The following is a 25929-nucleotide window of genomic DNA, read 5'->3' as shown; positions in this document are numbered from 1 at the left end:
TTCCCTATTATATAAAGGGGAGCCCATTCATTTGTAACATCATCAATTATTGACAAGAGAAGATACCTACGTCACTTTCTTGCTTACTTTTCATCTGAATTGCCTCATTATTTTATTGTTCTGACAAACCTACCTCGAGGCTGCCATATCTCGAGGTCGAGACGTCAAGATCTGTGCCAAGGTCTCCTGAAGACCCGGAATCACAATAGGCACAGTTGGTGCCTGAGCAGGTGCTGCTGGAGTCTCCACCGCTGGAGCCTGATCCTGAGCTGGGGCAATCATAGGATTAGCAGGTACTGTACCGGCTACTCTACCCCTGCCACGACCACGACCGCGTCCACGGCCTCTGGCGGCCACAGTAGGTGGCACTGGTGGTCGTCCGTCACGTTCGGTAGCTCGTGTTCTCACCATCTGTGAGAGAATAGAATAACAAAGATTTAGTTCACAGTTCAACAAAGCCGCACGACAAGAGTTTCAAGAATATGGAGTATTTCCTAAAGGTTCTGCAGCCTCTCGAGGATAAGTACAGACATCTCCATACCGATCCACGAGACTCTACTAAACCGGCTCATGACTCGCGAGACCAAGTAACCTAGGCTCTAATACCACCTTGTCACGACCCAAACCCCGATCGTGATGGCGCCCAACACACTGCTAGGCAAGCCCGACCATTTACACAACCTTAGCCAATAAATCTAGATAGATGAATAAATATTCACTATTAAAAATACCAATTTAGTGCGGAATTTCTGAAATAATTTCTAACATTCGAAAACCCCAAAATGAAAACAGAGTACTGATCAACCCACAGAATCTGGTGTCACGAACATGAGCCTCTAATACAAAATATTCACCTAATCACAAGTCGGTCTAGGAAAGAAAATACGAATAAAAGTATAAAGATAGATGGGAGAGATCAAGGTTGCGAACGCCATGCAGCTACCTCGATACTCCCGGATAAACGCTGCTCAGCCAACAAGTCCTCACTCACCCTGTGGTGTACCTGAATCTGCACACAAGGTGCAGGGAATATTGTGAGTACTTCCAACCCAGAAAGTAATAAATATAAATAATGTCTGAGGATAATAAATCCCAAATAAACACAAGGTAAAGCTATAAATACAGTAAAACAGCGAGGACAATTATAATAATACCACAACAGATAAAGAATAAATGACAATTAAAATATGCAATGCAACACATAAACCGGTACTCTCCAGTACCCCGCTGCGGCGTGCAGCCCGCTCCATTTATTTAACGTCGATGGCGCTCACTGGGGGTGTGCAGACTCCGGGAGGGGACCCTTACGGCCCAAGCGCAATAATAAGCCATATCGTGGCATCAAACAGGCCCTCGGCCTCATATCAATATCAATATCATACCTCTGCGGCGTGCAGTCCGATCCCATACTCAGTCCAAAATCACATAAGTCTTTCGGCACAATAATATAAAAATATTCAACCCAAACTTCATTCAAAATATTACTTTAGTTTCTACTTTTAGAAAAATGGCTGAGTTTACAAAAACAGTGTTAAATACCAGGACTGAGTTCAATATCTAGAAACATGGTAAGACACCAGTAAAAATAATCCCTGAAGGATTTAAGTAGTTGGCACGAAGCCCAATTATGACAATTAATCCATTTTTATAAGGATATCACAAAACTACAATCAATTAGGTAGTAATTTTATTAAGCGGGATGGACCAAGTCACAATCCCCGATGGTGCTCTACCCCACGCCTGTTATCCGGCGTGCAAGGCACCTCACATAGCACTACATTGTGCAAATTCGGGGTTTCAAACTCTCAACACAGTATTTACATTTATTACTAACCTCAAGCTGGCCAAAGTCCTAGCTTGCTATGCCCTTGCCTTTCGAATTAACCTCCTCGTGCGTCGAATCTGACCAAAACCACAACGAATACGTCACAATAGGCTAAGGGAACATAACCCAATCGAAAAGACTCGAAAAATATCGATAATCACGAAATTTGCAAAACCCGAGCCCCGGGCCCACTTCTCGAAAAATCAGAAAATTAACATCACCGGATTCCTCATCTCGCCACGAGTCTATACATACCAAAATCTCTCAAATCGGACCACAAATGGCCCCTCAAATCTCAAATTTAGAATTTCAAACTCAAGCCCTAATTTCTTACAATTTGGCTATATTCTCATGAATTTCAAGGATGATTCTACAATAAAATCATATTTTTAACTCATAAAACTTACCTTCAATTGATCCCAGTTGAAACTCTCTTCAAGCCCCGTCCAAAAGCTCTCAACAATGCCCAAAAATGGTGGAAAAATGGGTTAGGTTCGCGGATGAAATATTTTAAAACATTCTGCCCAGGTCTGACCCCTCCTTCTTCGCGTTCGCGTACAGTATCTCGCGTTCGCGAAGGCCAATTTCCAGGCCCTTCGCGTTCGCGTATCAAGTCTCGCGTTCGCGTAGGCCAAATGCCCCCCAGGCCCAATTTTCCTTCTACGCGTTCGCGGTTACTCTCCCGCGTTCGCGTAGCACCTTGACCCACTCCTTCGCGTTCGCAACTCCCCCTTCGCGTTCGCGAAGGCCAACATCACAGCCTCCCATTTTCCTCTTCGCGTTCGCGAGACTCCCCTCGCGTTCGCGAAGAAGGAAACCAGATACTAGCAACCAGCAGTCAACAAGTCCCAAAAATGACCCGTTGAGCATCCGAAACACACCTGAGGCCCCCGGGACCTCAACCAAAAACACCAACACATCCTATAACATCATTCAAACTTGTTCCAATCATAAAAACACTTCAAACAACACTAAAACCATCATTTCTCATCAAATTCAAGCCTAAGTTCTTCCAAAACTTCCGAAACACGCATTCGATCAAAGCCCCAACCAAAACAGCTCCGAATGACCTGAAATTTTGCACACACATCCCAAATCACCTACCGAAGCTACTGCAACTCTCGGAATTCCATTCCGACCCCCGTATCAAAATCTCACCTATCGACCGGAATTCGCCAAAATCCTAACTTTGCCAATTCAAGCCTAATTCTACTCCGGACCTCCAAAATCACTTTTGATCACACTCCTATGTCATAAATCATCCCCCGAAGCTAACCGAATCATCGAAATTCATATCCGAGCCCTCTAACACAAAGGTTAACGTCCGGTTGACTTTTCCCAACTTAAGGCTTCTTAAAAGAGACTAAGTGTCTCATTTCTTATCAAAACCATTCCAAACCAACTCTAACACATCAAAACTGATAATGAAACATGAAGAAGCATAAAATGGGGGAAACGGGGCGGTCACACATGACGACGGGTTGGGTCGTCACAGATTCTTATCAGTAAGTTTGTTAGATCATCAAACCATAACAAGGATGCATATAACCTATCACTGAATAAACTTTGAACAACAAAAATAAAAATTTAGAAAAAGAAGAGAAAGTAGATTTCGTGAATATATTATCTATTCCCATGATTTGAAAGTCAGCTAAGAAATTTTCTACGTATAATGCTTTTGTTTAAGAAAAAAGATCACATGAGGCCATCTTTGTTTTACTTGATAGTCTCATTTTCCATTCTGCTGCATTGCTCCGATCCAGGGGCGTATCGAGGGGGTTCAGGAGGCACGCCCCTCACTAAATCATGTATAGTATTTCCTCCAGTTCAAAATAAGTGATTTTTTGGCTTTTTTTTTGTGGTCCAAAATAAGTGATTTTTCCAGATTTTAAAAATGAATTAATTATTTTTTTCCTACATTGTCCTTGGAGTAAATAGTGTTGGAATATGTGTTAAGAGTGTTTATGTGAGATAGTAAAGGTTAATATGGTCAATTCCATTGCTAATTAATGCTAAAAGGTGGATTTCTTAATCTGTGTGAAAACATCCAAAAAATCACTTATTTTGGACCGGAGGGAGTAATGTTATATTTTCTTAAAAATATTTAAATATACATATATGCACCTATGCTCAAAATATTATATGATGTGATGATTATTGTGTGTACCTCTCTAAGTGAGGTTGTGAGTTCAAATCTTATGTCAATCTTGTTATTTTTTTTCTTATTTTTTTAGAACTAGACGCTCACGGGAGATGTGTGCTTGCGGCGTCACTTTTTGTGTATTAATTAAGTACTTTTTCTTTTTATTTCTTTTTTTGTTTGGTCTATTCTTTCAAAAATTTCAAACATTGAAATTCCTATTCTTCTTTTGTCAATGTAGAATCTTATATGATTAAACAAAATGTGTATGTTAAAACTAGTAGCAGTGTATGATGTAGCATATAGAGGGTGTTTGGCCAAGCTTATAAGCTGGTCAAACTGGCTTATAAGCACTTTTTGACTTATCTACGCGTTTGGTAAAATTAAAAGTGCTTATAAGCCAAAAATAAGCCAAAAGCCATAAGTTGGTCTCCCCCAACTTATCAAATTTCAGCTTATAAGCACTTTAGGTTTGACCAAAATATTTACTATTCTATCCCTAAAATACTTCTTTTTAGAACAAAACTCTTTGTATACCCAGTTCTTCAGCTTATTATTAATTTCAGTACTTTTATCCAAACACGTAACTGCTTATTTTTTAAATCAGCTTCAGCACTTAAAAGTACTTTTCAGCACCTAATGCTAGGGGTGTTCATAAAAACCCGAAAAACCGAACCAAACCGAAAACCAAACCAAACCGACCAAAAAAACCGATACTTTTTGGTTTGGTTTGGTTTGGTTTTGGTTTTGAATTTTAAAAACCGATCAAATTTGGTTTGGTTTTGGTTTTAATCAGAAAAAATCGAACCAAACCGACTATAGGAGTAGCTATTTCAAATTTATTATTACACCTATATATATGTATATTGTTATATAAAGTTTCAAAAAATTTACGGTAAATGTTAATAGTTTGCACTTTTAATATAGTTCTTTACCTTTACATTCTAGTTTGATTGGTTATTTTCTTTTATTTAGTGTAAGAATCTATTTCGTGTTAAAAATAACATATTTTTAATTGAGTCCTTAAATTATTCATGCTATTTGATTCAATTATCATCAATATATTTTGGTAAATAATAGATTTCTCAAAGGGCAATTGATTTGATAGTGTTACATTGAAAATGTGGTCGCCGGAATATGTGTTTGATAGTGTATGTCTTATATTTAAGAAAAAACCGACAAATAACCGGAAAAAACCGAAAAAATCGACATAAATCGAATCGAGAAAAACCGACTTAATTGGTTTGGTTTGGTTTGGTTCTAATATTTGAAAAACCGACTAACTTGGTTTGGTTTCTTTTTAGGAAAAAACCGATCCAAACTGAACCATGAACACCCCTACCTAATGCTTATTAGCTACTCTAAATCAGCTAAGCCAAACGGGCTCATAGTCAATAGGTTCAACTATTCCAAATATTTTCTCCATGAAAAATTGATATATATGTAAAAAAATTACTATTTAAAAAAAATAATTTTGAACTTATAATTCCAAAAGTGTAATGGGTTGGCAATAGTAAGAAGTAAAGGTTGAATTTATATTCTTCTTCTTAATAGTACACCTATCCTGTCAAAATTCTGGATCCGCCTCTGCTCCAACCATATAATAAGTTGTCCAAAAAACAAGCAGAAAAAAAAACTAATTTTATTTTATTTTGTAACTTTTTGCCGTTTGAGAGGAAGGAGAAACCGAAGAAGGGGACAAAAGGAGTGAGTGAGATGAGACGAGTCATTTACTCTTATTTAAGGGTTTCGAAATAAAAAAAGAGTAGCCTGACATATAAAATATCATGATATATGGTTCGGAGAAGGACCACACCTCACGAGATATAATATAATTAATAACCTATACAAATACAATATTAGTGGTTGCATCCACGGGAATAATAACTTTAATTATCATACACAAAAATAGCCTTAGTCCATTAATTTTTTTGAGTTTTAAGTTAGAAAAGACCCTGAGTGAGGTTCTCTCAAATATTTGTAAAAAGAATGAGCTAGTTGCACATAACCAAATGCACTAAGAGATAATTTCTTCAAATTGTATCATTTTTCCTACTTATCCGTTTTCTCACAGTATTAATATATATATTTTTTGCAAAATTTTTTGACGAAGTGATGTCTCGTGATACTGTTTCGTTGACGTGCACCACGCTTAGCCGTGACGAATAGATTTTACCGTTGCTTCAAAATTCAACACAAATGCCAAATGCTTTAAAAAGAAGGTTCTAGAGGGATTTTCTTTTGTTATGCGCTTTTCTTTTCTTCCTTTCTTTCTTTTGCAAGGGGGTGTGCATGTTTGAAAACTTGGCAATAAATAAAGAAATGAAGTTAACAAATGGATTCCATGCAATAGAAAAGAAGAAACAATGCCAAGTGGAATATACTTGGCAAGGCTTTTTTCGTGCCTTAAAATTCACCGCACTCTCTCCTCGACCACATCAAAACCCTTTAATTTTTCCTTTTTTCCACACTAAATTCAAAGATGCTGTTGACAATTGTAGACTTCTCCCTTACCCACTCATATGGACTATTTTACCCCTCCTTTGAGTTCAATTTTACCCCAATAGAAGTTGAAGTTCCTCTTTAGTACACCTAGAATGTCTTATCAAAATGTTACTACTATCACTATATATCGTGATTGCACATAATAAAAATAATATAGTTATATTAGCAACTACAATGTATAAAACAAAATAATTGTGATTTTAAATATTTGCTTTACAAAACTAACCCCTCTCAGTGTTATACTGTATATCTTAATTCATTACAAAAATTTGAATCTCTTGAAAAACCTTCTCATATATTATTGCCAAAACATTTACTTTACCTTACCAATAAGTTATGTAAATCACATGTACGAAATGGCATATTTATTCTCTTTTACACAATACAATTTGCATAATTAATATCATGTGACATAGGTAAATTATTTTAAAAGAAAACCACATGAATAAGCCTCCAATTTTTGGTAGGCTAAAGGGCAATTACTAGTCTGTTCCAAGCATTTTTTTGGGCCAAATGTGTTTTTTTTTTGTTGCTAAAAGTGTTTTTTTTTAAAAAAATTAAAGTGTTTGACCAAGCTTTTAGAAGGAAAAAAAGTACTTTTGAGGAGAAGCAGAAGCCGTTTTTGAAAAGCAGAAAAAAGTAACTTCTCTCCAAAAGCACTTTTTTGGTACACAATTTTGAGAAAAATACACTTACAAACAATTTTTAAAAGCTTGGTCAAACACTAAATTACAGTTCAAAAATACTTTTTAAATTAATTAGCCAAACACAAACTAAGCTGATTTTAGAAGCTTGGCCAAACGGGCTATATATTAAGTTGCTATAAAAAATGAAGTCACAAATTTGCTTTTTAGTATAAGGGTAATTAGGTAAATAAGAAGAAATGTAGGGGCAAAATTTGCTGAAACATCAAGTACAGTACTTATTTTTTACAGTGAAATATTGTTAAGTCCAACTGGGTTTGGCCTGTCCCACTTGTCCGCTCACTACTCATATAAGTTGCTATTCGCTTTCAGTTCTGTGGAGGAAACAAATCCTGAAAAAAAGAAACCAAAATCACAAGGAAAGAAGAAGAAGAAGAAGAAAGGATTGAGGAAAATTAGAGAAAATGGCGTTGAAGTTGAATGCCTTCAACTTTCAATCTCACAAATACTCTTCTTTTGTTCTTCCACCAATGGTGAGCTTTAGATCTCCAAAGTTTTTCATGGCTGCTAGCCTTCGTTCTGGTACAAAGTAAGTATCATCTTTTTACGTTTTCTTTTTTTCAGTTAACTTTTTATTTTATTATTGTTCTTCTATAAAAGTTAGTGAGAAAGATTTCAGGTGGAACGAGAGTTTCATTTTCTTTATCTTTTCTTTTAATGTTCTTTCAGTTGCCTTTTAGTTTATTCTTGAAACCCATTACTCCCTTTTCATTTTTTATATTACAGCTTGGATCTTTGTTAAAAAAAAAAAAGATTGTTTCTTGACAACTTTTTTATTGGATTTTTTTTTTTTTTACTTTAGTTCTATCTCGTCTTTTGAATTGATTTATCTGTATGTGAGCTTCTTATTTGTTTCTTAGGCTAAACAATCTTGAGGATATTTGGGCTGAGTTTGTTGTTTGAGATTTCTTCTATAAATTGATTATTGGGTGCTGTTTCTGAAGGTTTATACTACTGACATTGTGAATATTTTTGTGCAGTTCACTTTTCCTGAGTGTCTTTGAGCTGGCTGATTTGTTTTCTATAGTGTACATGTGCTATATTTCTTTTATATGTTGAGTTTTCAGGATTTATTGCTAATTCTGTTCTCTGACATAGACAGAAAAGAAAAGGGGGGGGGGGGTTGGGGGGGGGGGAAGGGAAGAGAATTTAATGGTATACAGAGTCTGAGATTTTCTTGTCCTTTTTTTTTTATGTGGAAGGAAACTCAGATTGTAAAATTTTCTTTCCATTGTGAAATTAATTTGTTGGGAATTAGGTTTCAACGGGCTAGATATGTTGGTTTCAGCTACATCGTAGAGTTGACTGATTTTATGACTAGTTGGTCCCCAACTGGTTTACCTTCTTGATTCCATAATGAGGTTCTTTAATTGATTGTTAAATATAACTATTTTTTTCCATTTCATAAATAATGAGGTTGTTAATCTTCTCTGAATGATTTTATAAACATCTCTCTCCCTCTCTGGTATAATAGTTCAATAATATTTGTATTTTCTTTGACTCATGACCTTTCTTTTTGATTTAAAATTTATGTTTCAGTTATCCATGCATCCCTTCCTTTTTTCTTTTCTTTTTTGTTGGAGGAGGGAGTGCATAACCTTTAAATTTGATTGAGGTTGTATACACGCAAATTTTCTATGTTTCATTTTCCTATTATGATTGTGAATTTTTGAGCGACTTCAGTAGTTTCATTACGAATGGTTTCTAGAAGCGTATTTCTATGTGTCAAACAAAAGTGAGCTGGCCCAGTCAGTAGTAAAGCTGGAAATTTCATGATTTCTGGCCTGGGATTCATTTATAATTGTTTTAGGAATTTGCCACTGAGTCAGGCTTCTAGGAGTGTCTGTTTGTTTTTTTCTTCTTTTGATAGCGGTGGTGTTCGGCCTAGCGTACATGCACCTCAACTGCTACTAGCAATTCTTAGTGTGTGAGAGTTTGTTTGTTTAGGACCTTTGTTGTTTTTTGATTTTCTGTTTCTTGGCATTTGATGTTAGCTCTTTTGGACTGTAATGGTTACTTTGTGATAGGGTCCCTCTTTCATTACATAGTTCCAAATTACTTGTCCGAGTTCATAGATTTGGTTGAAGTGATGATGCATGAATGAAAACATCTTAGTGCCTTCTTTACATGCATAATTTTGCCTCAATTTGTGTACTCATTGGTTATCAATTAGCTTTTTTCTAGCTTTTTTCTTATTCTGTGAGCTTAAGTTTTCTTGGTTTTTCTTTTCATGAGTCTCAACCTACTTCCTTTTAACTATCTGGTTGTATGGATTTTTCTGATTACTTTTGTCCGCCCTCCTTTAAAGTGAGCCTTAGATGATTCTGTGAGATGCATAAAGTAGTTTAATATATGCTTGGAGATTAAGTGGCTCCTTCAGCTACTTACCAAAGCGCTCGTGCAACTGAAATGTGGAAAGCCTGGAGACTTATCTTCGGCACCTTAGCTGATGATATAGTTGGGACCAAAACCTGTATAAAACATAGTATTGGAATTGCTCTATCATACCCAATTGTAAGCCTTTTCAACAATGATTAGACAAGTATGGTCTCTAGAAAACCCTTTGAACAAAATGCCTGAACTAGGAAACCCTTTGAACAAAATGCCGAACCTTTCGAAACATGTGATTCCTTTGTTCAGAACACAAATATAGTAACAAGCTGAAATCATATTTCACCATGCTAATGCCTCTGGTCGTGGAGATTGTGCAATGAACCTAAAGACAATATTTCATAAATAAGATTCTTGGTCCCCATATTATTGGTACTGCAATGACAACGATTACAATTCAATATTGCTGTTGAATGCAAACTCAGTATTTGTTCTCATATACGATTTTGATATGTATGTCGCAGATTGAGTGTTTTGCTTGACCCTCTCTTTTAATTTGGTTTTCTTATTCATTCTGTCTAGGGAAGTTGAGACGAAGAAGCCCTTTTCTCCTCCTCGTGAGGTTCATGTTCAAGTAACACACTCTATGCCGCCTCAAAAAATTGAGATTTTTAAATCTATGGAGGACTGGGCGGATCAAAATTTATTGGTTCACCTGAAACCAGTTGAAAAATGCTGGCAACCACAGGATTTCCTGCCCGATCCTGCTTCGGATGGATTTCATGACCAAGTCAAGGAATTGAGGGAGAGGGCTAAAGAGATTCCAGATGATTATTTTGTTGTTTTAGTTGGGGATATGATCACAGAAGAAGCCCTTCCAACATATCAGACTATGCTTAATACGTTGGATGGTGTCCGTGATGAAACCGGAGCAAGCCCTACTTCTTGGGCCATTTGGACACGGGCCTGGACTGCCGAAGAGAACCGGCACGGTGACCTCCTCAACAAGTATCTTTATCTTTCAGGGAGAGTTGACATGAGAGCAATTGAGAAGACAATCCAATACTTGATTGGATCTGGAATGGTGAGTTCTACATATTTAAGGTTTAGTTTCAAAATTCCCTCTACAATCATACTACTATCTATTAGAGCTGGAAAACGTCGTCTTATACATGCTGAGACTATCTATTAGAGCTGGAAAACGTCGTCTTATACATGCTGAGACTATCAAATAAATACAATCAGTGGGCTGTTTAAAACTTATGAATACATGTAAGCACCTTCAATATCTAGAAAACAATATTTACCCATATGCTGAGAGATTAATTCATAGTGTCGTCATACGTTGTTCCCTCATCTGGTTTACAAATTCCGTTTCCCTCCTCTCGAAACAAAGAACAGAACTCGTCTCTCAAGAGAATTCAAACAGGTGATATTTTCTTTTGTTTTTTGAACCTACTTGTTCAGTAAATGGCAGAGCAGACACTTAATGCTTTGTTTCTGGTTAGTGCCATACAATTTGATGTGTCAAATTGCTGTTTTCATATATTTTATTTGTCCAAAATTTTTCAGGATCCTAGGACAGAAAATAATCCATACCTAGGATTTATTTACACATCATTCCAAGAGAGGGCAACTTTTGTATCCCATGGGAACACAGCTAGACTTGCTAAGGAGCATGGAGATATCAAGCTGGCTCAAATATGTGGCATAATTGCTGCGGACGAGAAGCGCCATGAGACAGCATACACCAAGATTGTTGAAAAGCTTTTCGAGATCGACCCTGATGGCACTGTGCTAGCATTTGCTGATATGATGAGGAAAAAGATATCTATGCCAGCACACTTGATGTACGATGGGCGCGACGATAACCTCTTTGATCACTTCTCAGCAGTTGCTCAGCGTCTCGGTGTCTACACTGCTAAAGACTATGCAGATATACTGGAGTTTCTAGTATGTAGGTGGAAAGTGGCTGATCTGACTGGATTATCTGGAGAAGGAAGAAAAGCTCAGGAATACGTATGCGGGTTGCCACCAAGAATCCGAAGATTGGAAGAAAGAGCTCAGGGTAGGGCAAAACAAGGACCAATCATGCCATTTAGCTGGATATATGATAGAGAGGTGAAGCTCTGAGTTGCACAACAAATGAAAGAAACAAGGGCTGTGTTAGTGTTGTTCTCTCCAGCAAGTCTCTGCTCATGTAGGATCTCTATTATAGATAGTGTGTTTAAATCTCTAATGTCTTGGCAATTCACATTTATTGGTTTCTTTATGGGATGAGATTTTGCTGGGAATGATTCTGGTGAGATGTAGATACAGTTGTTTCTGTTTGTGTTGTTAGGTCTCTGCTATATAGGAACAGCTGTAGTTTCTTTGGTTTTTTTCCTCTTTGAAATGTTCTGAACTATGAGTTTGTTTCCCTTTCTAGTGCTTTTGTGACTAAACATGATATCAAATCTCAATGCAACTTTGATACTTGTCATGATCTTGCAAGGAGGTAGTATTATTCGGTGAATTAGTTGAGTGCCCTCAAATTTATTAGGTACTTCTAAAAAGGCAGCCTGATGTACTAGGGATCCCGGGAAGGGGATCCCGGGAAGGGGGTGTGATGCATACAGCCTATCACATATGGTAATGCAAACATAGGTCACACAGAAACATGGCTCCCCTCCTTATACTTCTAATTATAAGATACCTCTAATATACTCCAAATCCAATTTAAGCTAATAATATCTTTCTCTTTTCTGTGGTTAATACTTTTTCTTTCGGTCCACAACTAGTTTCTTTTTTTCAAAGTTATCTTTGGACTAGGGGTGGGCAACGGTCGGGTCGGTTCGGTTATGAATATTATCGATTTAGCATATTGGTTATCGGTTTACAAATTTACAAATTTGATAAACCGATAAGATATCGGGTATCGGTTAATCGGTTATCGATCATTATTGGTTCGGTTATCGGTTTACTCGATAAGATAACTCAATCTAGAGTTAAGCAAAAAAGAGAGACAATTCACTGGAGTTAAGCAAAAAAGAGAAGAATTCACATATAATATACTAAAGACTTACACTAGGAGTAACAAGTAAGGTCTATGAAGAATGAAGATGAAGCAACTGAAGAGTTCGGTTGAGAACGAATAGGAGAGAATGAACTGAAGCCCTAGCATTTGTATATACTTAAGGGTAAAGTCGTAATTTTATTAATTCTTATTGGATGATCGGTTAACCCATTAACAAAATTGACAAACCGAAGCCCGAACCGATAACCCAATAGTGAAAAAATTCTAAACCGTTATCGAACCATTAACTCAATAACCCGATACCGATAACCCAATAAACAATTAACGGTTCGGGTTATCGATTTTACCCGATATATGCCCAGCCCTACTTTGGAGTAAAGAGCCTAGCCTAAGAGTATTTGTTATATTTTAAATAAATAAATTAATGTTAATATGATCAATTTCATTGTTAATTAATGTTAAAAGGTGAATTTTTAATGTGTGAAAACAATTAAAAAAATTAATTAAAGTGGACCGATCAGAAAAGTGGTGAATTTGTTTTTCCAGCTTTTGCAAACTTATGTTTTCTAGCAAAGTATGTGGTTTATATTTTGTTAAAAGTGGCAATAATGATTCAGCAGTCCTATACTGGCTTTTAATGCACATAGAGAAACGCCCCAAATCTTATACTGGCTTTGGCATAAGTGATGAGAAAAGCCATTCTAGGAAAATCGTTTTTCACTTTTTATGACTAAACTGTATCCGAAGGTACGTTTTCACCAATTTTAGTGGTGTATATATGAAGTATGGGAATGGAGAATTAAATAGCTACAAGTTTAGATAGTCCACTTGATTGAAATACGAAATCAATGTGAATTACTGTAAAGTGTAAATTAGTTCTAGTTGGAAAAGTTTTTTTTTTTTTTTCGCCCTTTGCTTTTGTTACTCTGACAATGACAGTAGTTCAGTTTCAGCCACTTGAAGCTTACTTGCTTCTAGCCTGGTTGGCCAAGTTTTGGAAGGAAAAAAAGTGCTTTTGAGGAGAAGCAGAAACACTTTTGGAGGAGTAGAAAAAAGTAGATTCTCTTCAAAAGCACTTTTCTGATAAGCACTTTTGAGAAAAATACACTTAGAAGCAGTTTTCAAAAGCTTGGTCAAACACTAATTACTGCTCAAAAGTGTTTTTCAAATTAATTAGCCAAACACAAACTACTTCTCACCAAAAGTATTTTTTTAAAAAGTACTTTTGAGAAAAGCACTTCTCAAAATAAGCCGATTTTAGAAGCTTGGCCAAACGGGCTATACTCAAATTATCTACTATTGTGTTTCTCTTTTACACGATGCAATATTTTATTATTTTATTTTTATTTATGTCTTAATATATAATATCTTTTTATTGAATATTTATTTATTTATGAATCATCACTATTTTCAAGAACAATTACTACTAAGGGTAAAATGAAAAAAAATTATTAATTTGTCTTGAACTTTTAAAGTAACAAATAATTTATAACAATTATTTTTAGAAATTACGATAGATAATTTGCGACAGAGACGATAGATTTTAAGTTATTTTTACAGTCTGGTTGAAATTAAATGGCAAAGGGGAATAAAAATAACTTATAAGTGTATAGGTGGTCCACGTGTTTTCGTTTTCCAATTATTGGTGGTTCACCTTATTTCTAATTATGGAAGTATTTCTAGTTCACTTGTTTTAGATTTGGGAACAAGTACCCAAATACCAGAAGATAGTACAACACATGGTGTGACTTTTCTAGCCCGTTTGGTCAAGCTGCAAAAATCAGCTTATTTTGAGAAGTGCTTTTCTCAAAAGTACTTTTGGTAAGAAGCAGTTTGTGTTTGGCTAATTAGCTTGAAAAGCACTTCTGAGCAGCAATTAGTGTTTGGCCAAGCTTTAAAAAACTGCTTCTAAGTGTATTTTTCTCAAAAGTGCTTCTCAAAGAAAGTGCTTTTGGAGAGAAGCTACTTTTTTCTGCTTCTCCTCAAAAGCACTTTTTTACCTTCCAAAAGCTTGGCCAAACACCTCAATTTTTGGTCAAAAGTGCTTTTGGCAAAAAACAGCACTTTTGGCCAAAAAGAAGCTTGGCCAAACAGGCTAGATCGATTCCTTATTGGTCCTGTGTTTTCATAAACACATTTCAACACTTAGCCATTCGTGTCCATGATCAATTCAATTTTACTAACAATTATTGTTAAATTATTTAGCTTATATTATCTGTCACGACCCGGATTTTCCACCATCGAGAGTCGTGATGGCGCCTACTGTTGGAGCTAGGCAAGCCAAACATTTAAGCATTCTCGGATAACAACACAACAATAATAAAATAACGAGTCTTTAAATAAATGCGGAAGTCTAATATTTCACTACCCAAGACTGGAGTCTATCTCACGAACTACTAAAGAGTGCTACAAACAAGTCTGAATAGGAAATGCATAAATGTCTGTCTCGGTACAATGAAGACAAACTGAAAACATAGAAAGGGACTCCGGCCTGCGAACGCTAGCTAGGCTACCTCGTAAGTCCCTGGACTGAAGTCAGCTCCCGATCAATATCCTACTGCTGTGGTCCAAAAGCTGCTCCGGTACCGTGATCTGTGCAAAAGAGCACAGAAGTGTAGCATCAGCACAACCGACCCCATGTCCTGGTAAGTGCCTGGCCTAACCCCGACGAAGTAGTGACGAGGCTAGACAGGACTACCAAACCAACCTGTGCAGTTCAATATATATATGTGCAATAAAAGGAAAGAACAAAGTAATTAAACAGTTAAGAGGGAGGGGAGCATACTATGGGGGAGTACAGTCCGGATATAAAGTTAACAATTTACGTAAGAAACAGGGCAATAACAATAATTAATGAGAGCAGGAAAATCAGCAGTTGCACGACATCAACCTTCGTGCTTTTACTCTCATTCTCACCAAAAGCAATCAAATAAAGTGCACGGCATCACCCTTCGTGCTTTCCCTCACGTAACTCTCATATCATGGCACGGAATGATCCTTCGTGCAATTATAATCAAATTTGAGCACGGAATGTCCCTTCGTGCATAATTAATCAAAACATGGCACGGAATGACCCTTCGTGCAAATATAATCAAAACATGGCACGGAATGACCCTTCGTGCAAATAATCAAAATATGGCACGGAATGACCCTTCGTGCAAATATAATCAAAACATGGCACGGAATGACCCTTCGTGCATTATCACTCTTCCTCACCCAGACAATAATCACAACCAAACGGGGCGAGGGGATGAACAAATAATAAGAAATGTCCCGGCAAGGGAATTACTCAATTAACAGCTAAATCCCGGCAAGGGAGCAACGACAATACTTTCACATCCCGGCAAGGGAGATAATCAATATACTCAAACCATCCTGGCAAGGGATTAATCATATCACTTCCTATTTCTTTCATTTCTTACTCAATAGTCTTTTTATCGTTCGAGCCGACGCTCCAAAGAATTTACAATTCATAATTAGTCCTCATACTCTTCACATTGCATAGAATTCATCAATTAACATGGAAGAGTCATAACAATATCAGGATAAGTACATACAAGGATCCACGGTCATGCTAGACACCGGTGTATAGATACTCGTCACCATGCCTATACACCGTACTCGATCATTTAGCAATTTAGCAAATAATAACACTCTAATCATATTCCTTCAAGCCAAAGTTAGATTGAACACTTACCTCGGTCCAAAGAATAGCAATAAATTCTCAAATACCGCCTTTCCTCTACAATCCGACTCCGAAACAATGATATCTAGGCATAATTAATTCAATAGTATCAATAAAGACTCAATGGCAACATCCCATAGCCTAGATATGAATTTCCTAGCATTCTTCCAAAAATACCAAAATTCGACACCGGGCCCACATGGTCCAAACACGAGGCTCGGACCAAAACCTAGTCACCCATAACCCCACGAGTCCAAATATATAATTTGTTTTAAGATTCAACCCCAAATTGAGGTTGAATCGCCCAAAATTCTCAAAACCCTAACTCTACCCAAAACCCCTAATTTCTACTTTGATTTCATGATTTAGGCTTAGAAACTTGCTAATTAATGAAGGAAAAGTGAAGGAAATGAGTGGGGAATTACTTACCCAAGTGGTCTTGAAGAGTGGGGGCTTTAATGGCCTCCTAAAGCTTGGGGGAGAAGAGAGCCCGTGAGAAAAGTGAAGAAATCCCGTGTGTTCTGATTCTGGAAATTAAAAATATAATTGGGCGTTTTTACCCTACGCGATCGCCACTAAGAGGACGTGTTCGCGAAGAAGAGAAACTGGAGGCATCGCGTTCGCGATGGGTGTGATGCGAATGCGAAGAGGAAGCTGGTGGGGGCCCTGGGATTGCCTTATGCGAAAGCGTAAAAAGGGGACGCGAACGCGGTTGAGGAAGGGCTATAAGTACGCGAACGCAGGGGCCTTTCCGCGAACGCGAAGAAGGGAGAGTCCAAAGCTATGCGAACGCGAGGTCGAGTCCGCGATCGCGAAGAAGGCAACAGCTGGGCAAAAATTGCAGAGAAATCTGCTACAATTCCCAAGTGTAAAATATCCCGGGACACCTCCGAAACACTCCCGAGCCCTCGGGGCTCCCAACCAATCACACAAACTAACTCAACAACATCCTACGAACTTACTCGAGCGATCAAATCGCCAAAACAACATCAAAATCAATGAATCAAACCTCAAAATCATCATTTTTCATTCTAACTTCACAAACTTCAAACTTTAGATATTTAGGTCCGAAACACGCCAAATGACGTCCGTTTTCGACCAAACTTTACAGAAAGCACTTAACACATATTTAAGACTTATACCGGGTGTCGGAACTAAAATACGAGCCCGATACCATAGTCTTTTAATAAATTTTCATTTCCATTTTCCTTAATAATTCCAGAAAAATAATTTCACAGAAAAATTCTTTTACTCGGGTTCTAGACCCCGGATTTCTACTCCGGGCACATGTCCCAGCCCCATATTTTTCTAAGGACCCTCCGGGACCGTCAAATCACGGGTCCGGATCCGTTTACAAAAAATGTTGACCGAAGTCAACTTTAATCATTTTAAAGCCACATTTTGAAATTTTTTTCACAAAATTTAATATATAATCTTTCCGGCTACACGCCCGGACTGCGCACGCCAATCGAGACAACTAAGGTGAGGTTTTCAAAGCCTCAGAAGCACGGAAAAGGAAGAAATTCGGTGATGACCCTTTGGGTCGTCACATTATCACTCCAATTTTAATCATTATGGTTCAATTGTTTAGTTTGGTTATGCAGATAAATATTAACTATAACCCCAAATGCCCACAAATGTTCTTCTCTCCAAATGCCCTTCTACTCAATCATAAATCTTTTATGATGAAGATCTTGTAATCAACCTTGTTATTTTCCGTCTTTTCCATTACATGTGCTAATTTTTGGACGATAAGTGAAAGATATTCTCTTTCTCCCTGTTTCATACAGTCAAAATATTAATGTCTTTTAATTAAGTATACAGAGATATTTTTTAGTTTCAATCGGAACTGATATTGCAATCACGAATGCATATTCGTGCCAAATTAAGTTAGATAAATGCCTGTCCACATAGGCGGATCCGGAATTTAAATCCTATGGGTTCAACTTTCACAATTTTTAGTATTCAATTTACTATATTTAAAGTTATGGGTTCATAAATATTATTTTTACAATTTTAATAAATATTTACATATAAATTTTTTACTCCCTATCGAAAGCTATGGTTCAATTGAACCCATTAGTTAAACACTACATTCGCCCCTGCCTGTCCAAGCCAAAGAATGTCCATCTTACCATTAAAGAAAACAGTTTGCCAAATTTACATAGATTTCCTTTCATTATAGTTTGAAATTTCATCAATTTTGATATCATACATAAACTCTTTTTTTCACGAATCTAAGTGTAGCCTCACATATTAGAATCTCTATCTTTCTTTCTTTTTGGAAAATACCCATATATATCAAGTTCGAAATAAATTTTCACACATAAAATTCGTGCCAAAAACTGCACATATAACATATAGTACATAACTAGTGTAGAAGAACAGTAGAGAATAGATTTGTGAAAATGTAGCGACTTGTTCGAGGCCGTAATCAAAACGAAAATAAAATCTGAAAGGCACGGAGAATCGCTTTTTCTAAATATCGCCAACCTTCAATGCAAGTGTTCGTCATTTTTGAAAGACGCCCTTGCTCTGCTAATTGGCTTTCTCAAAACACAAAATAATAGGGGGAAAAATCAAATTCGAAAACCATGAATATGAACATGGAAAGAGGAAATGAGGCAGCTAAAGAGGAATGGGTGAGGAGAAATCTGATTTCTCAGAAATTACGGAAAGGAGTTGAAATTTATAGGCAGAAGAAATTGAGGGATAAACCCTAACCCTGAGGTGACTGAAATGTGCAAAATGGACCATATAGTTTTGGATCTATATTTGAGTTAGGATTTCTAGCCCAGTCCGTGTGGTAATAGGCCCAACTCAAATATGATCAAATTCATTCCGGCCCATATAAAATGTGAAAATAGCATGGGCTATCCAATTTTCGGACTGATAATCGAAAAATAGTCAACATTTGCAAGGTTATTAAAAATAGCACTATTTTATGCGGAGATAAAATCTGGACAATAATGTCCTATCTAAAACATAGAAAATTCCAACATAATATGTTGGATTAAGAAGCTCCTGCGTATGAACTTCTAGCATATTATGCTGGAATTTCAGCACATTGAAAAATTCCAACACATCATGCTAGAATCTCATATGTGAAAAAAAAAATCGAACTCTTTTGTTTAAATTTTATCTTTACATGAAAAAAATGGCTAAAATTCGATTATTCTTGAAATTATGACTATTTTCAATTACCAACTGTAAGTCAGACTATTCATGTTTTTTTTTCAAATAAATTGGTTGCTCGACCAAAACTAATATATTTTCTAGCCAAACGTAAATGTATTTTTTTTTTTTTGTATATAATACACATATACAATAGAAAAAAGATATTTTTTGTATGCTATTATTTTTGAAATGGCTAATAATATATATTTCTCAAACAAATTTCACTCGGTTATACATCTATATTATTATAAAAGCATGAATACAATATCGGTTTACAAAAATAACCTTATAATATTAAGCATAATAACTCATAATAAAATGGCATAACCAGAATTCTAGCTATTAGCCGTATAATCCTATAAGTTTTAGGACATAATATTACACGTTAGGAATCCTACATGATTACCTTTAAGAATCATATTAGTATAATTACTTCCTGTCTATCTAATTTATATAAAATTGTACAAGTAAATATCTTTAGTCGTATAATCTTATTTCTTTTAGGATATACTTCTTAAAAATTCCTATTACTAATTTGATTTGAAAACGTATTATAATATTCTATTACTAATTTAATTTGAGAATGTATTATAATGTCCAAATTTATTTAGAAAAAATGAGAGCCTGTACTATTATAAAAGCATAAATACAATATAATATATCAAAATAGCCCTAAAATATTAAACGGAAGAACTCATAGGGAAAGGGCATAACCGCAATAACTTATTTTTTGGATTACAATACCTTCTATGCTAATTTTTAATATTTAAGATTTTAAAATTAATATAATTTGTCTATTAAATTCTTATTAAAAATATGTAGGAAGGTTTAATAAAATTAATTTCATTAGATTCCTCCGTATTGACAATACATTACCACTCCATTATGTCCAATATCAAAAAAATAAAAGTAATGTTAAATGGACTGCATAAAGAGTTGAAATTAAGAAAAAGAAATACCCCCATAATAATTTTATATTATATTTGAATTATTTTTCTACTCAAATAATATTATTTATCAATTTTTCGTGTAATATTAAAAAATACAATTATTAAACAACAACTAAGAAATATTTAAGAATATAAATGTGCGATAAAGAGAAAAATGGCAGGTAAGAGTCAATACCACTATTGATTTTAGAGACATAAAGACCTAAAAGTGAAATGTCATATCAATCTTTTTACTCTTTGAAAATAAAATTTATGGTGGATAAAATTATAATTAAGATTAAATATTCAAAACAAGAGATGAACTAATATTAAGATCTGAATCAACATAGAATAAATTATTTTTTATGTTAAATAATTAAATCTTTTAATTATTTATTTAGCAAGAGAATTCAATCCAATAATTTTTTAAAATTCGTCATATGAGTAAAATTCTTATTCAAGTTGAAAATAATCTTAGGGTACATAAATTTATCCATAAAAAGAGCATTAGAATACAATGTAAAAAAGTTAATATATTATTAAGAATGAAAATGCTATACAAGTGTCTGAGCAATCAAAGCTAAATCTAAACAAGAACAAGCTTTCAAGACTATGTTATAAAGAGTTGACACTGCTATAATGGAATTATTCTTTATAGATGCCTCTAGCGGAATCTAAATAATATTTCTATGTCACGCATTACTTGCAAATATCATATCAAGAGGCATGACACTGTTAACAATAATAACAAGTGATGTACCAACAACGATTTTGTTATGAGGCTACCGACTTTAGATTTGATATACCTGTTCAAACAACTTAAATAACCATAAAAAATATATCAAAGCAGAGCAATAGTGCTAAAGTCGTAAGGAAAGCAAAAATTGATAATATGGGATGAAGCACTTATGGCTAAGTGTCAAACGGAGTTCTAGAGATATATTGGATATAATGAACCGTTTGGTGAAAAATTCATGTTTGTGAGGTAATTTATGTCAAGTACTACCGGTAGTTTCAAAATCGACAAGAGTAGAGACTGTAAAAGCTAGCTTGCCAAAGTTATACTTCTGGCCTTAAATGAAAAAGATTCAACTGACAAAAAATATAAAGTAAGAACAGATCTTGTATTTAGTGTTTTCTTGCTTTGTGTCGGAAACGAATAAGAGCATCCAATAAAAGATGATTTGGTTCTTCCTGAACACTTGGTTATCAATCCCAATGGTAATAGTGGTGCATTTAATAAGAGAAATATTTCTATCATTAGATTAAAACACAATTTGTGTAAATCGCATGATATATTTAAAAAATATCTTAGCTAGCAGAAATGAATACGTTGATTAACTAAATAAAAGGTTGATTGCAAATTTTATAGTAAAAACAAATATTTTTTTCTGTTTTTGGCTTAACAGAAAATGATACAAATAATTACTACCAAAAAGAATACTCAAATACTTTATTACCAAATGGACTTCTACCATACATGTTTGTTGTCAAGTTTATTATTTCTTACGTATGTTAGTGTCACTATATATATAATAGACTAAGTTGATCTTCCATTGTATGTAGGTTGATTTTGAAGAAAAATATGCCCGTCATGCTACTGATAAATTTAAACACGCCGAATAGCTTATGTAATAGCAGAAAGATGGTATATAGAAGTTTTGACAATAACGCCACACATGTAAAAATTATGATACTGGTCAATGTGCTTCTAAGTATATTGTTATCCCTGAATTCAACTATCGTCTTCCGAAACTAAGGAATATCCTTTTAATCAATGTGAAAATAAATTTTAGTATGTTTATGTTTTGCAAATACAGTAAATAAAGCACAATGATAAACATCCTGAATATTGGACTATATTTACCGCAATATATTTCCTTGCACGAACAGCTGTATGTCGCACTTTTAAAAGAGCTATCAAGAACGACAACAAGAGTTCTGGTTAAGGCAGAGCAACCAAAGCATTAGGAGGAAACATATACAAAAAAATATTGTCCATAAAAAAGTGTTCTTTAAGATACCATCATATTAAATATTTTTAAATTATAATACATAATTATCTAACTAACATGACAAAATTAATCATCTCTATAAATTTTAATGATGTCCTTTTATTTTAAATTTATATATTATGCAAATGTAATAGTATTTTTCGGTATTTAGATGATTGTTGTATTATTATACATAAAATTTTCTTATAAATTAAATTTTATTGTTCTTTCATACAAATAAATACTTAAAATCATCATTTGCCTTTATTAACTTGCGACATACGTTCGTACTAGTTAAAAAAAAAAAAAAACGGAAAGAGAGAGGAATGGATGATAATTTCGTAAAAATTGGGATCTCCTTAATCGAGAGGGCTTAGCTGGAAATCCTAAAACCCGTCTAAAACCCTAACGTTCAAACCTCCAAATACAATTCTTTCCTCTAACTACAGCAAATTGGGGTACCAAAAACAACAAATTGAAGAATGGACGCAATAGCAGCAGCTGAAGAGAGGATAGTTTCAGAAAGATTAAGGCAAAAACTCAACGAAGTGAACACAGCTGCCCAAACCCAACTCGCTGGCATTCAAGACCATGTTAATTTCACCCTTCAGGTTCTGCAATATAGTCTATACATATGCACACACGATTGAGTTAACTCGTTTGTTAAATTATTGTATGTTAATTTGTTCCTTTTTCTTTTTCCAATGGGAATGTGCAGCAAGCTTACTACAAATGTGCTTACGAATGCTTTGATAGGAGAAAGAGGCAAGAGGAAATAGGCCACTGTGTGGAGCATTGTAGTGTTCATGTGCACAATGCTCAGAATCTTGTTCAGAATGAAATGGCCAAGTTTCAGGTAAAGTTTGTTTCTTTATTCCTAATTTTACTTTTCTTGCTGTCTTAATTCCAGCTCATACTAAACAATGAAAAGTGCTGCTTGTTACTATGTTGTTTTTGGGCTTTAGTAGGTCATACTTGTCCATTATAAAAAATACCAAGGCGGAAAAGGGATATAATTGTGCTGTAGCATTGTGTGAAAATTATTCCTCTTGGTGGAAAAGGGATATAATTGTGTTGTAGTGTTTTTCGTTTGGTATAACATAGGCGAGTTGTGATGTTAAGAATAGGCAGTAAGAATAGTATTTGATGATATTGTTTAGTACCAAAGATTGAGAAAGTGTTCACGTGATGATTTAAGCGAGTTTTGCTGAAGTAGAAGCGGTAATATTTGAGGACAAATTGACTCCCGCTTATAAGTGAAGAAAGTTGTTTTGGTAAAAATATTTTCTTTATAAAATATTTCCTAGTAAGAAACATTGGAAAATGATTTCATCATGGAATATATTTTCCTAGATAGTATTTTCCATCATACCAAACTAAACATGTTGTTTCCCATCCGGAGAAGGCAGATTCATTTTATGTACACTTATGCTAGCCAATTTTTGGAATGAGTTACTGCAACTTAGAGATGAAATATCCCGGAGCTAGGAAAAGAATTGCTTGGTATTCTGTTATCAGTGTTTAGTTGATGGGCAGGACCTAGGATTTTGCTTTATTTAATATTTGGAACGAGTTATTAGGTCGCCGTTGCGGTTAATTTAATTTTGGCAAAAGTTTTGTTAGGAACAGAGAAAAATTTGGGGACTAAGAAAATGATTATGGAAGGAATGATAACTCCATGTGATCTGACAGAAAAGAATTGGAAGGGGTGAAGTAGATGGATGGTCATGAGAGACAAAGGAGGGAAATCCTATTGATAAAGATCCTCCACCTCCAACCATAAGATTGGGGATTCGAGTCACGAAAGGTATAAAGTGGGGAAGGGTCACAGTTAGGCTCCTATGTAGGGGGGGGGGGGGTTACCATATAAAACAAAAGGTTGGTCAGGGTGACGGAATCCTGCCTTACAGTTTACATATAGTGTTGGTCTTATAGGATAGCGCTTTCAGAACTCTTCTTCCCCTTTTTCTTTTTAGGTGGATTGTCTGGTTGTTTTAAAGTGAGCTTGGGCTTGTATAAAGAATTGAAACTGGTGTTATGGTCCTACTGGGTTAGTAAAAGAGTGCTTGATTCATCTTAGATTCTGCCTGCGTGTAGTAAATAATGTTCTTTTTCTACTTATTCGCTGATGACATAGTTCTGATTGACGAGTCGCAGAGTGGGTTAACGAGAGACTGGAGGTTTGGAGACAGACCCTTGAGTCTAAGGGTTTCAAGTTGAGCAGGACGAAGACGGAATATCGTGAGTGCAAGTTCAGTGCTGAGCCGAGGGAAGCGGGCATGGACGTGAGGCTTGAATCGCAGGTCATTTCCAAGAGAGGCAGTTTCAAGTACCTTGGGTCGGTTATCCAAGGGGATGAGGAGATCGACGAGGATGTCACACACCATATAGGGGTGGGTGGATGAAATGGAGGTTAGCATCTGGAGTTCTGTGTGACAAGAAAGTGCTACCGCTACTCAAAAGGTAAGTTATAGAGCGGTGGTTAGACTGGCCATGTTATATGGGGTTGAGTGTCTGCCAGTTAAGAACTCATATATCCAGAAGATGAAAGTAGCAGAAATGAGGATGTTGAGGTGGATGTGCGGGCACACTAGGATGGATAAGATTAGGAATGAAGATATTCGGGAGAAGGTGGGGTGGCTCCCATGGATGACAAGATGCAGGAAGCGAGGCTCAGATGGTTCGGGCACGTATAGAGGAGAAGCCCGGATGCCTCCGTAAGGAGGTGCGAGCGGTTGGCTTTGGTGGGTACGAGGAGAGGTAGAGGGTGGCCTAAGAAGTATTAGGGAGAGGTGATCAGGCGGGATATGGCGAGACTTCAGATCTCCGAGGACATGGCGCTCGATAGGAAGTTGTGGAAGTCGAACATTAAGGTTGTAGGTTGGGAGGTAGTTGAGCATATTTCTAACTCGTACCAGTGTGAGGCTAGGCTGATAGGATTTAGTCTTAGACTGCTAGTGGTCAATGTTGTGTTCACACTACTCTTCCGTTTTCGAATTGTCGGGCCTTATTTACTGGTTATTATTTTTGCTTTCCATCTATTTACTGGTTCTTGTGATGTTGTTATTATTTCTATGGTTTTATTTGATGGTAATGTATATATTGTCTCTTTTCGTCTTCTTGAGCGGATGGTCTATCGGAAATAACCTCTCTACCTCCTTGAGATAAAGATAAGGTTTGCGTGCACACTACCCTCCCAAATCCCACTTGTGGGATTTTGCTGGGTCGTCGTCGTTGTTGTTTCTCTTCCTCTTTGGAGTAGTCCGTCAACTACCAATACTTTTTCTCCTTTTCTTTTGTAGTCTCTTCCATGGATCTCTTTAGAATTCAAAGCCATCCTAGAAATTATAAGCTCGTTGAATTAAGGGTGGGCATCGGTCGGTTCGGTTCGGTTGTGAATGTTATCGTTCGGCATATCGGGTTATTGGTTTATAAATATGCTAAACCGATAGCCGAACCGATAAGATATCGGGTATCGGTTAATCGGTTAATTGATCCTTATCGGATCGGTTATCGGTTTATCCGATAAGATAAAATATACCCAAAACTTTCATGTTTTTATTATAAAAATCGTGATCATAGTGTTAAGAGCAAGAAACTGAATTTTCGCTCTTAAGAAAACG

At 35.9% G+C, this 25929-nt stretch overlaps 2 protein-coding genes across 2 annotated transcripts in view; both read left to right on the top strand.

Annotated features, from left to right (window-relative positions):
• Nucleotides 1-7444: 7444 nt before the first annotated feature.
• On the top strand, nucleotides 7445-11990 carry LOC109207384 (stearoyl-[acyl-carrier-protein] 9-desaturase, chloroplastic). The gene is made up of 3 exons (XM_019370291.1): nucleotides 7445-7703; nucleotides 10088-10589; nucleotides 11078-11990. The coding sequence occupies exons 1-3, from the start codon at nucleotides 7579-7581 to the stop codon at nucleotides 11636-11638; spliced, it is 1188 nt and encodes a 395-aa protein (XP_019225836.1). The 5' UTR covers nucleotides 7445-7578; the 3' UTR covers nucleotides 11639-11990.
• Nucleotides 11991-22608: 10618 nt separating this feature from the next.
• The window catches only part of LOC109207383 (protein FAM136A-like), a 5531-nt gene continuing 2210 nt past the window's right edge, over nucleotides 22609-25929 (top strand). The window contains exons 1-2 of the mRNA XM_019370290.1: nucleotides 22609-22917; nucleotides 23025-23162. Of these exons, the coding sequence (XP_019225835.1) occupies nucleotides 22789-22917; nucleotides 23025-23162 (267 nt within the window). The 5' untranslated portion in view covers nucleotides 22609-22788. The remainder of the gene's footprint in view (nucleotides 22918-23024; nucleotides 23163-25929) is intronic.

The sequence above is a fragment of the Nicotiana attenuata genome, unplaced genomic scaffold, assembly GCF_001879085.1.
Source record: "Nicotiana attenuata strain UT unplaced genomic scaffold, NIATTr2, whole genome shotgun sequence".
Lineage (NCBI taxonomy): Eukaryota > Viridiplantae > Streptophyta > Magnoliopsida > Solanales > Solanaceae > Nicotiana > Nicotiana attenuata.
The sequence above is the reverse complement of the archived record's forward strand: the minus strand, read 5'-3'. Positions and strand labels throughout refer to the sequence as shown.

What these genes read in the sequence shown, in the direction of transcription:
- LOC109207384 (XM_019370291.1), top strand. Translation starts at nt 7,579, where the DNA reads ATGGCGTTGAAGTTGAATGCCTTCAACTTTCAATCTCACAAATACTCT. An exon ending in AGCCTTCGTTCTGGTACAAA is followed by an intron (nt 7,704 to 10,087) that starts GTAAGTATCATC and finishes CATTCTGTCTAG; the next exon opens with GGAAGTTGAGACGAAGAAGC. An exon ending in ACTTGATTGGATCTGGAATG is followed by an intron (nt 10,590 to 11,077) that starts GTGAGTTCTACA and finishes AAAATTTTTCAG; the next exon opens with GATCCTAGGACAGAAAATAA.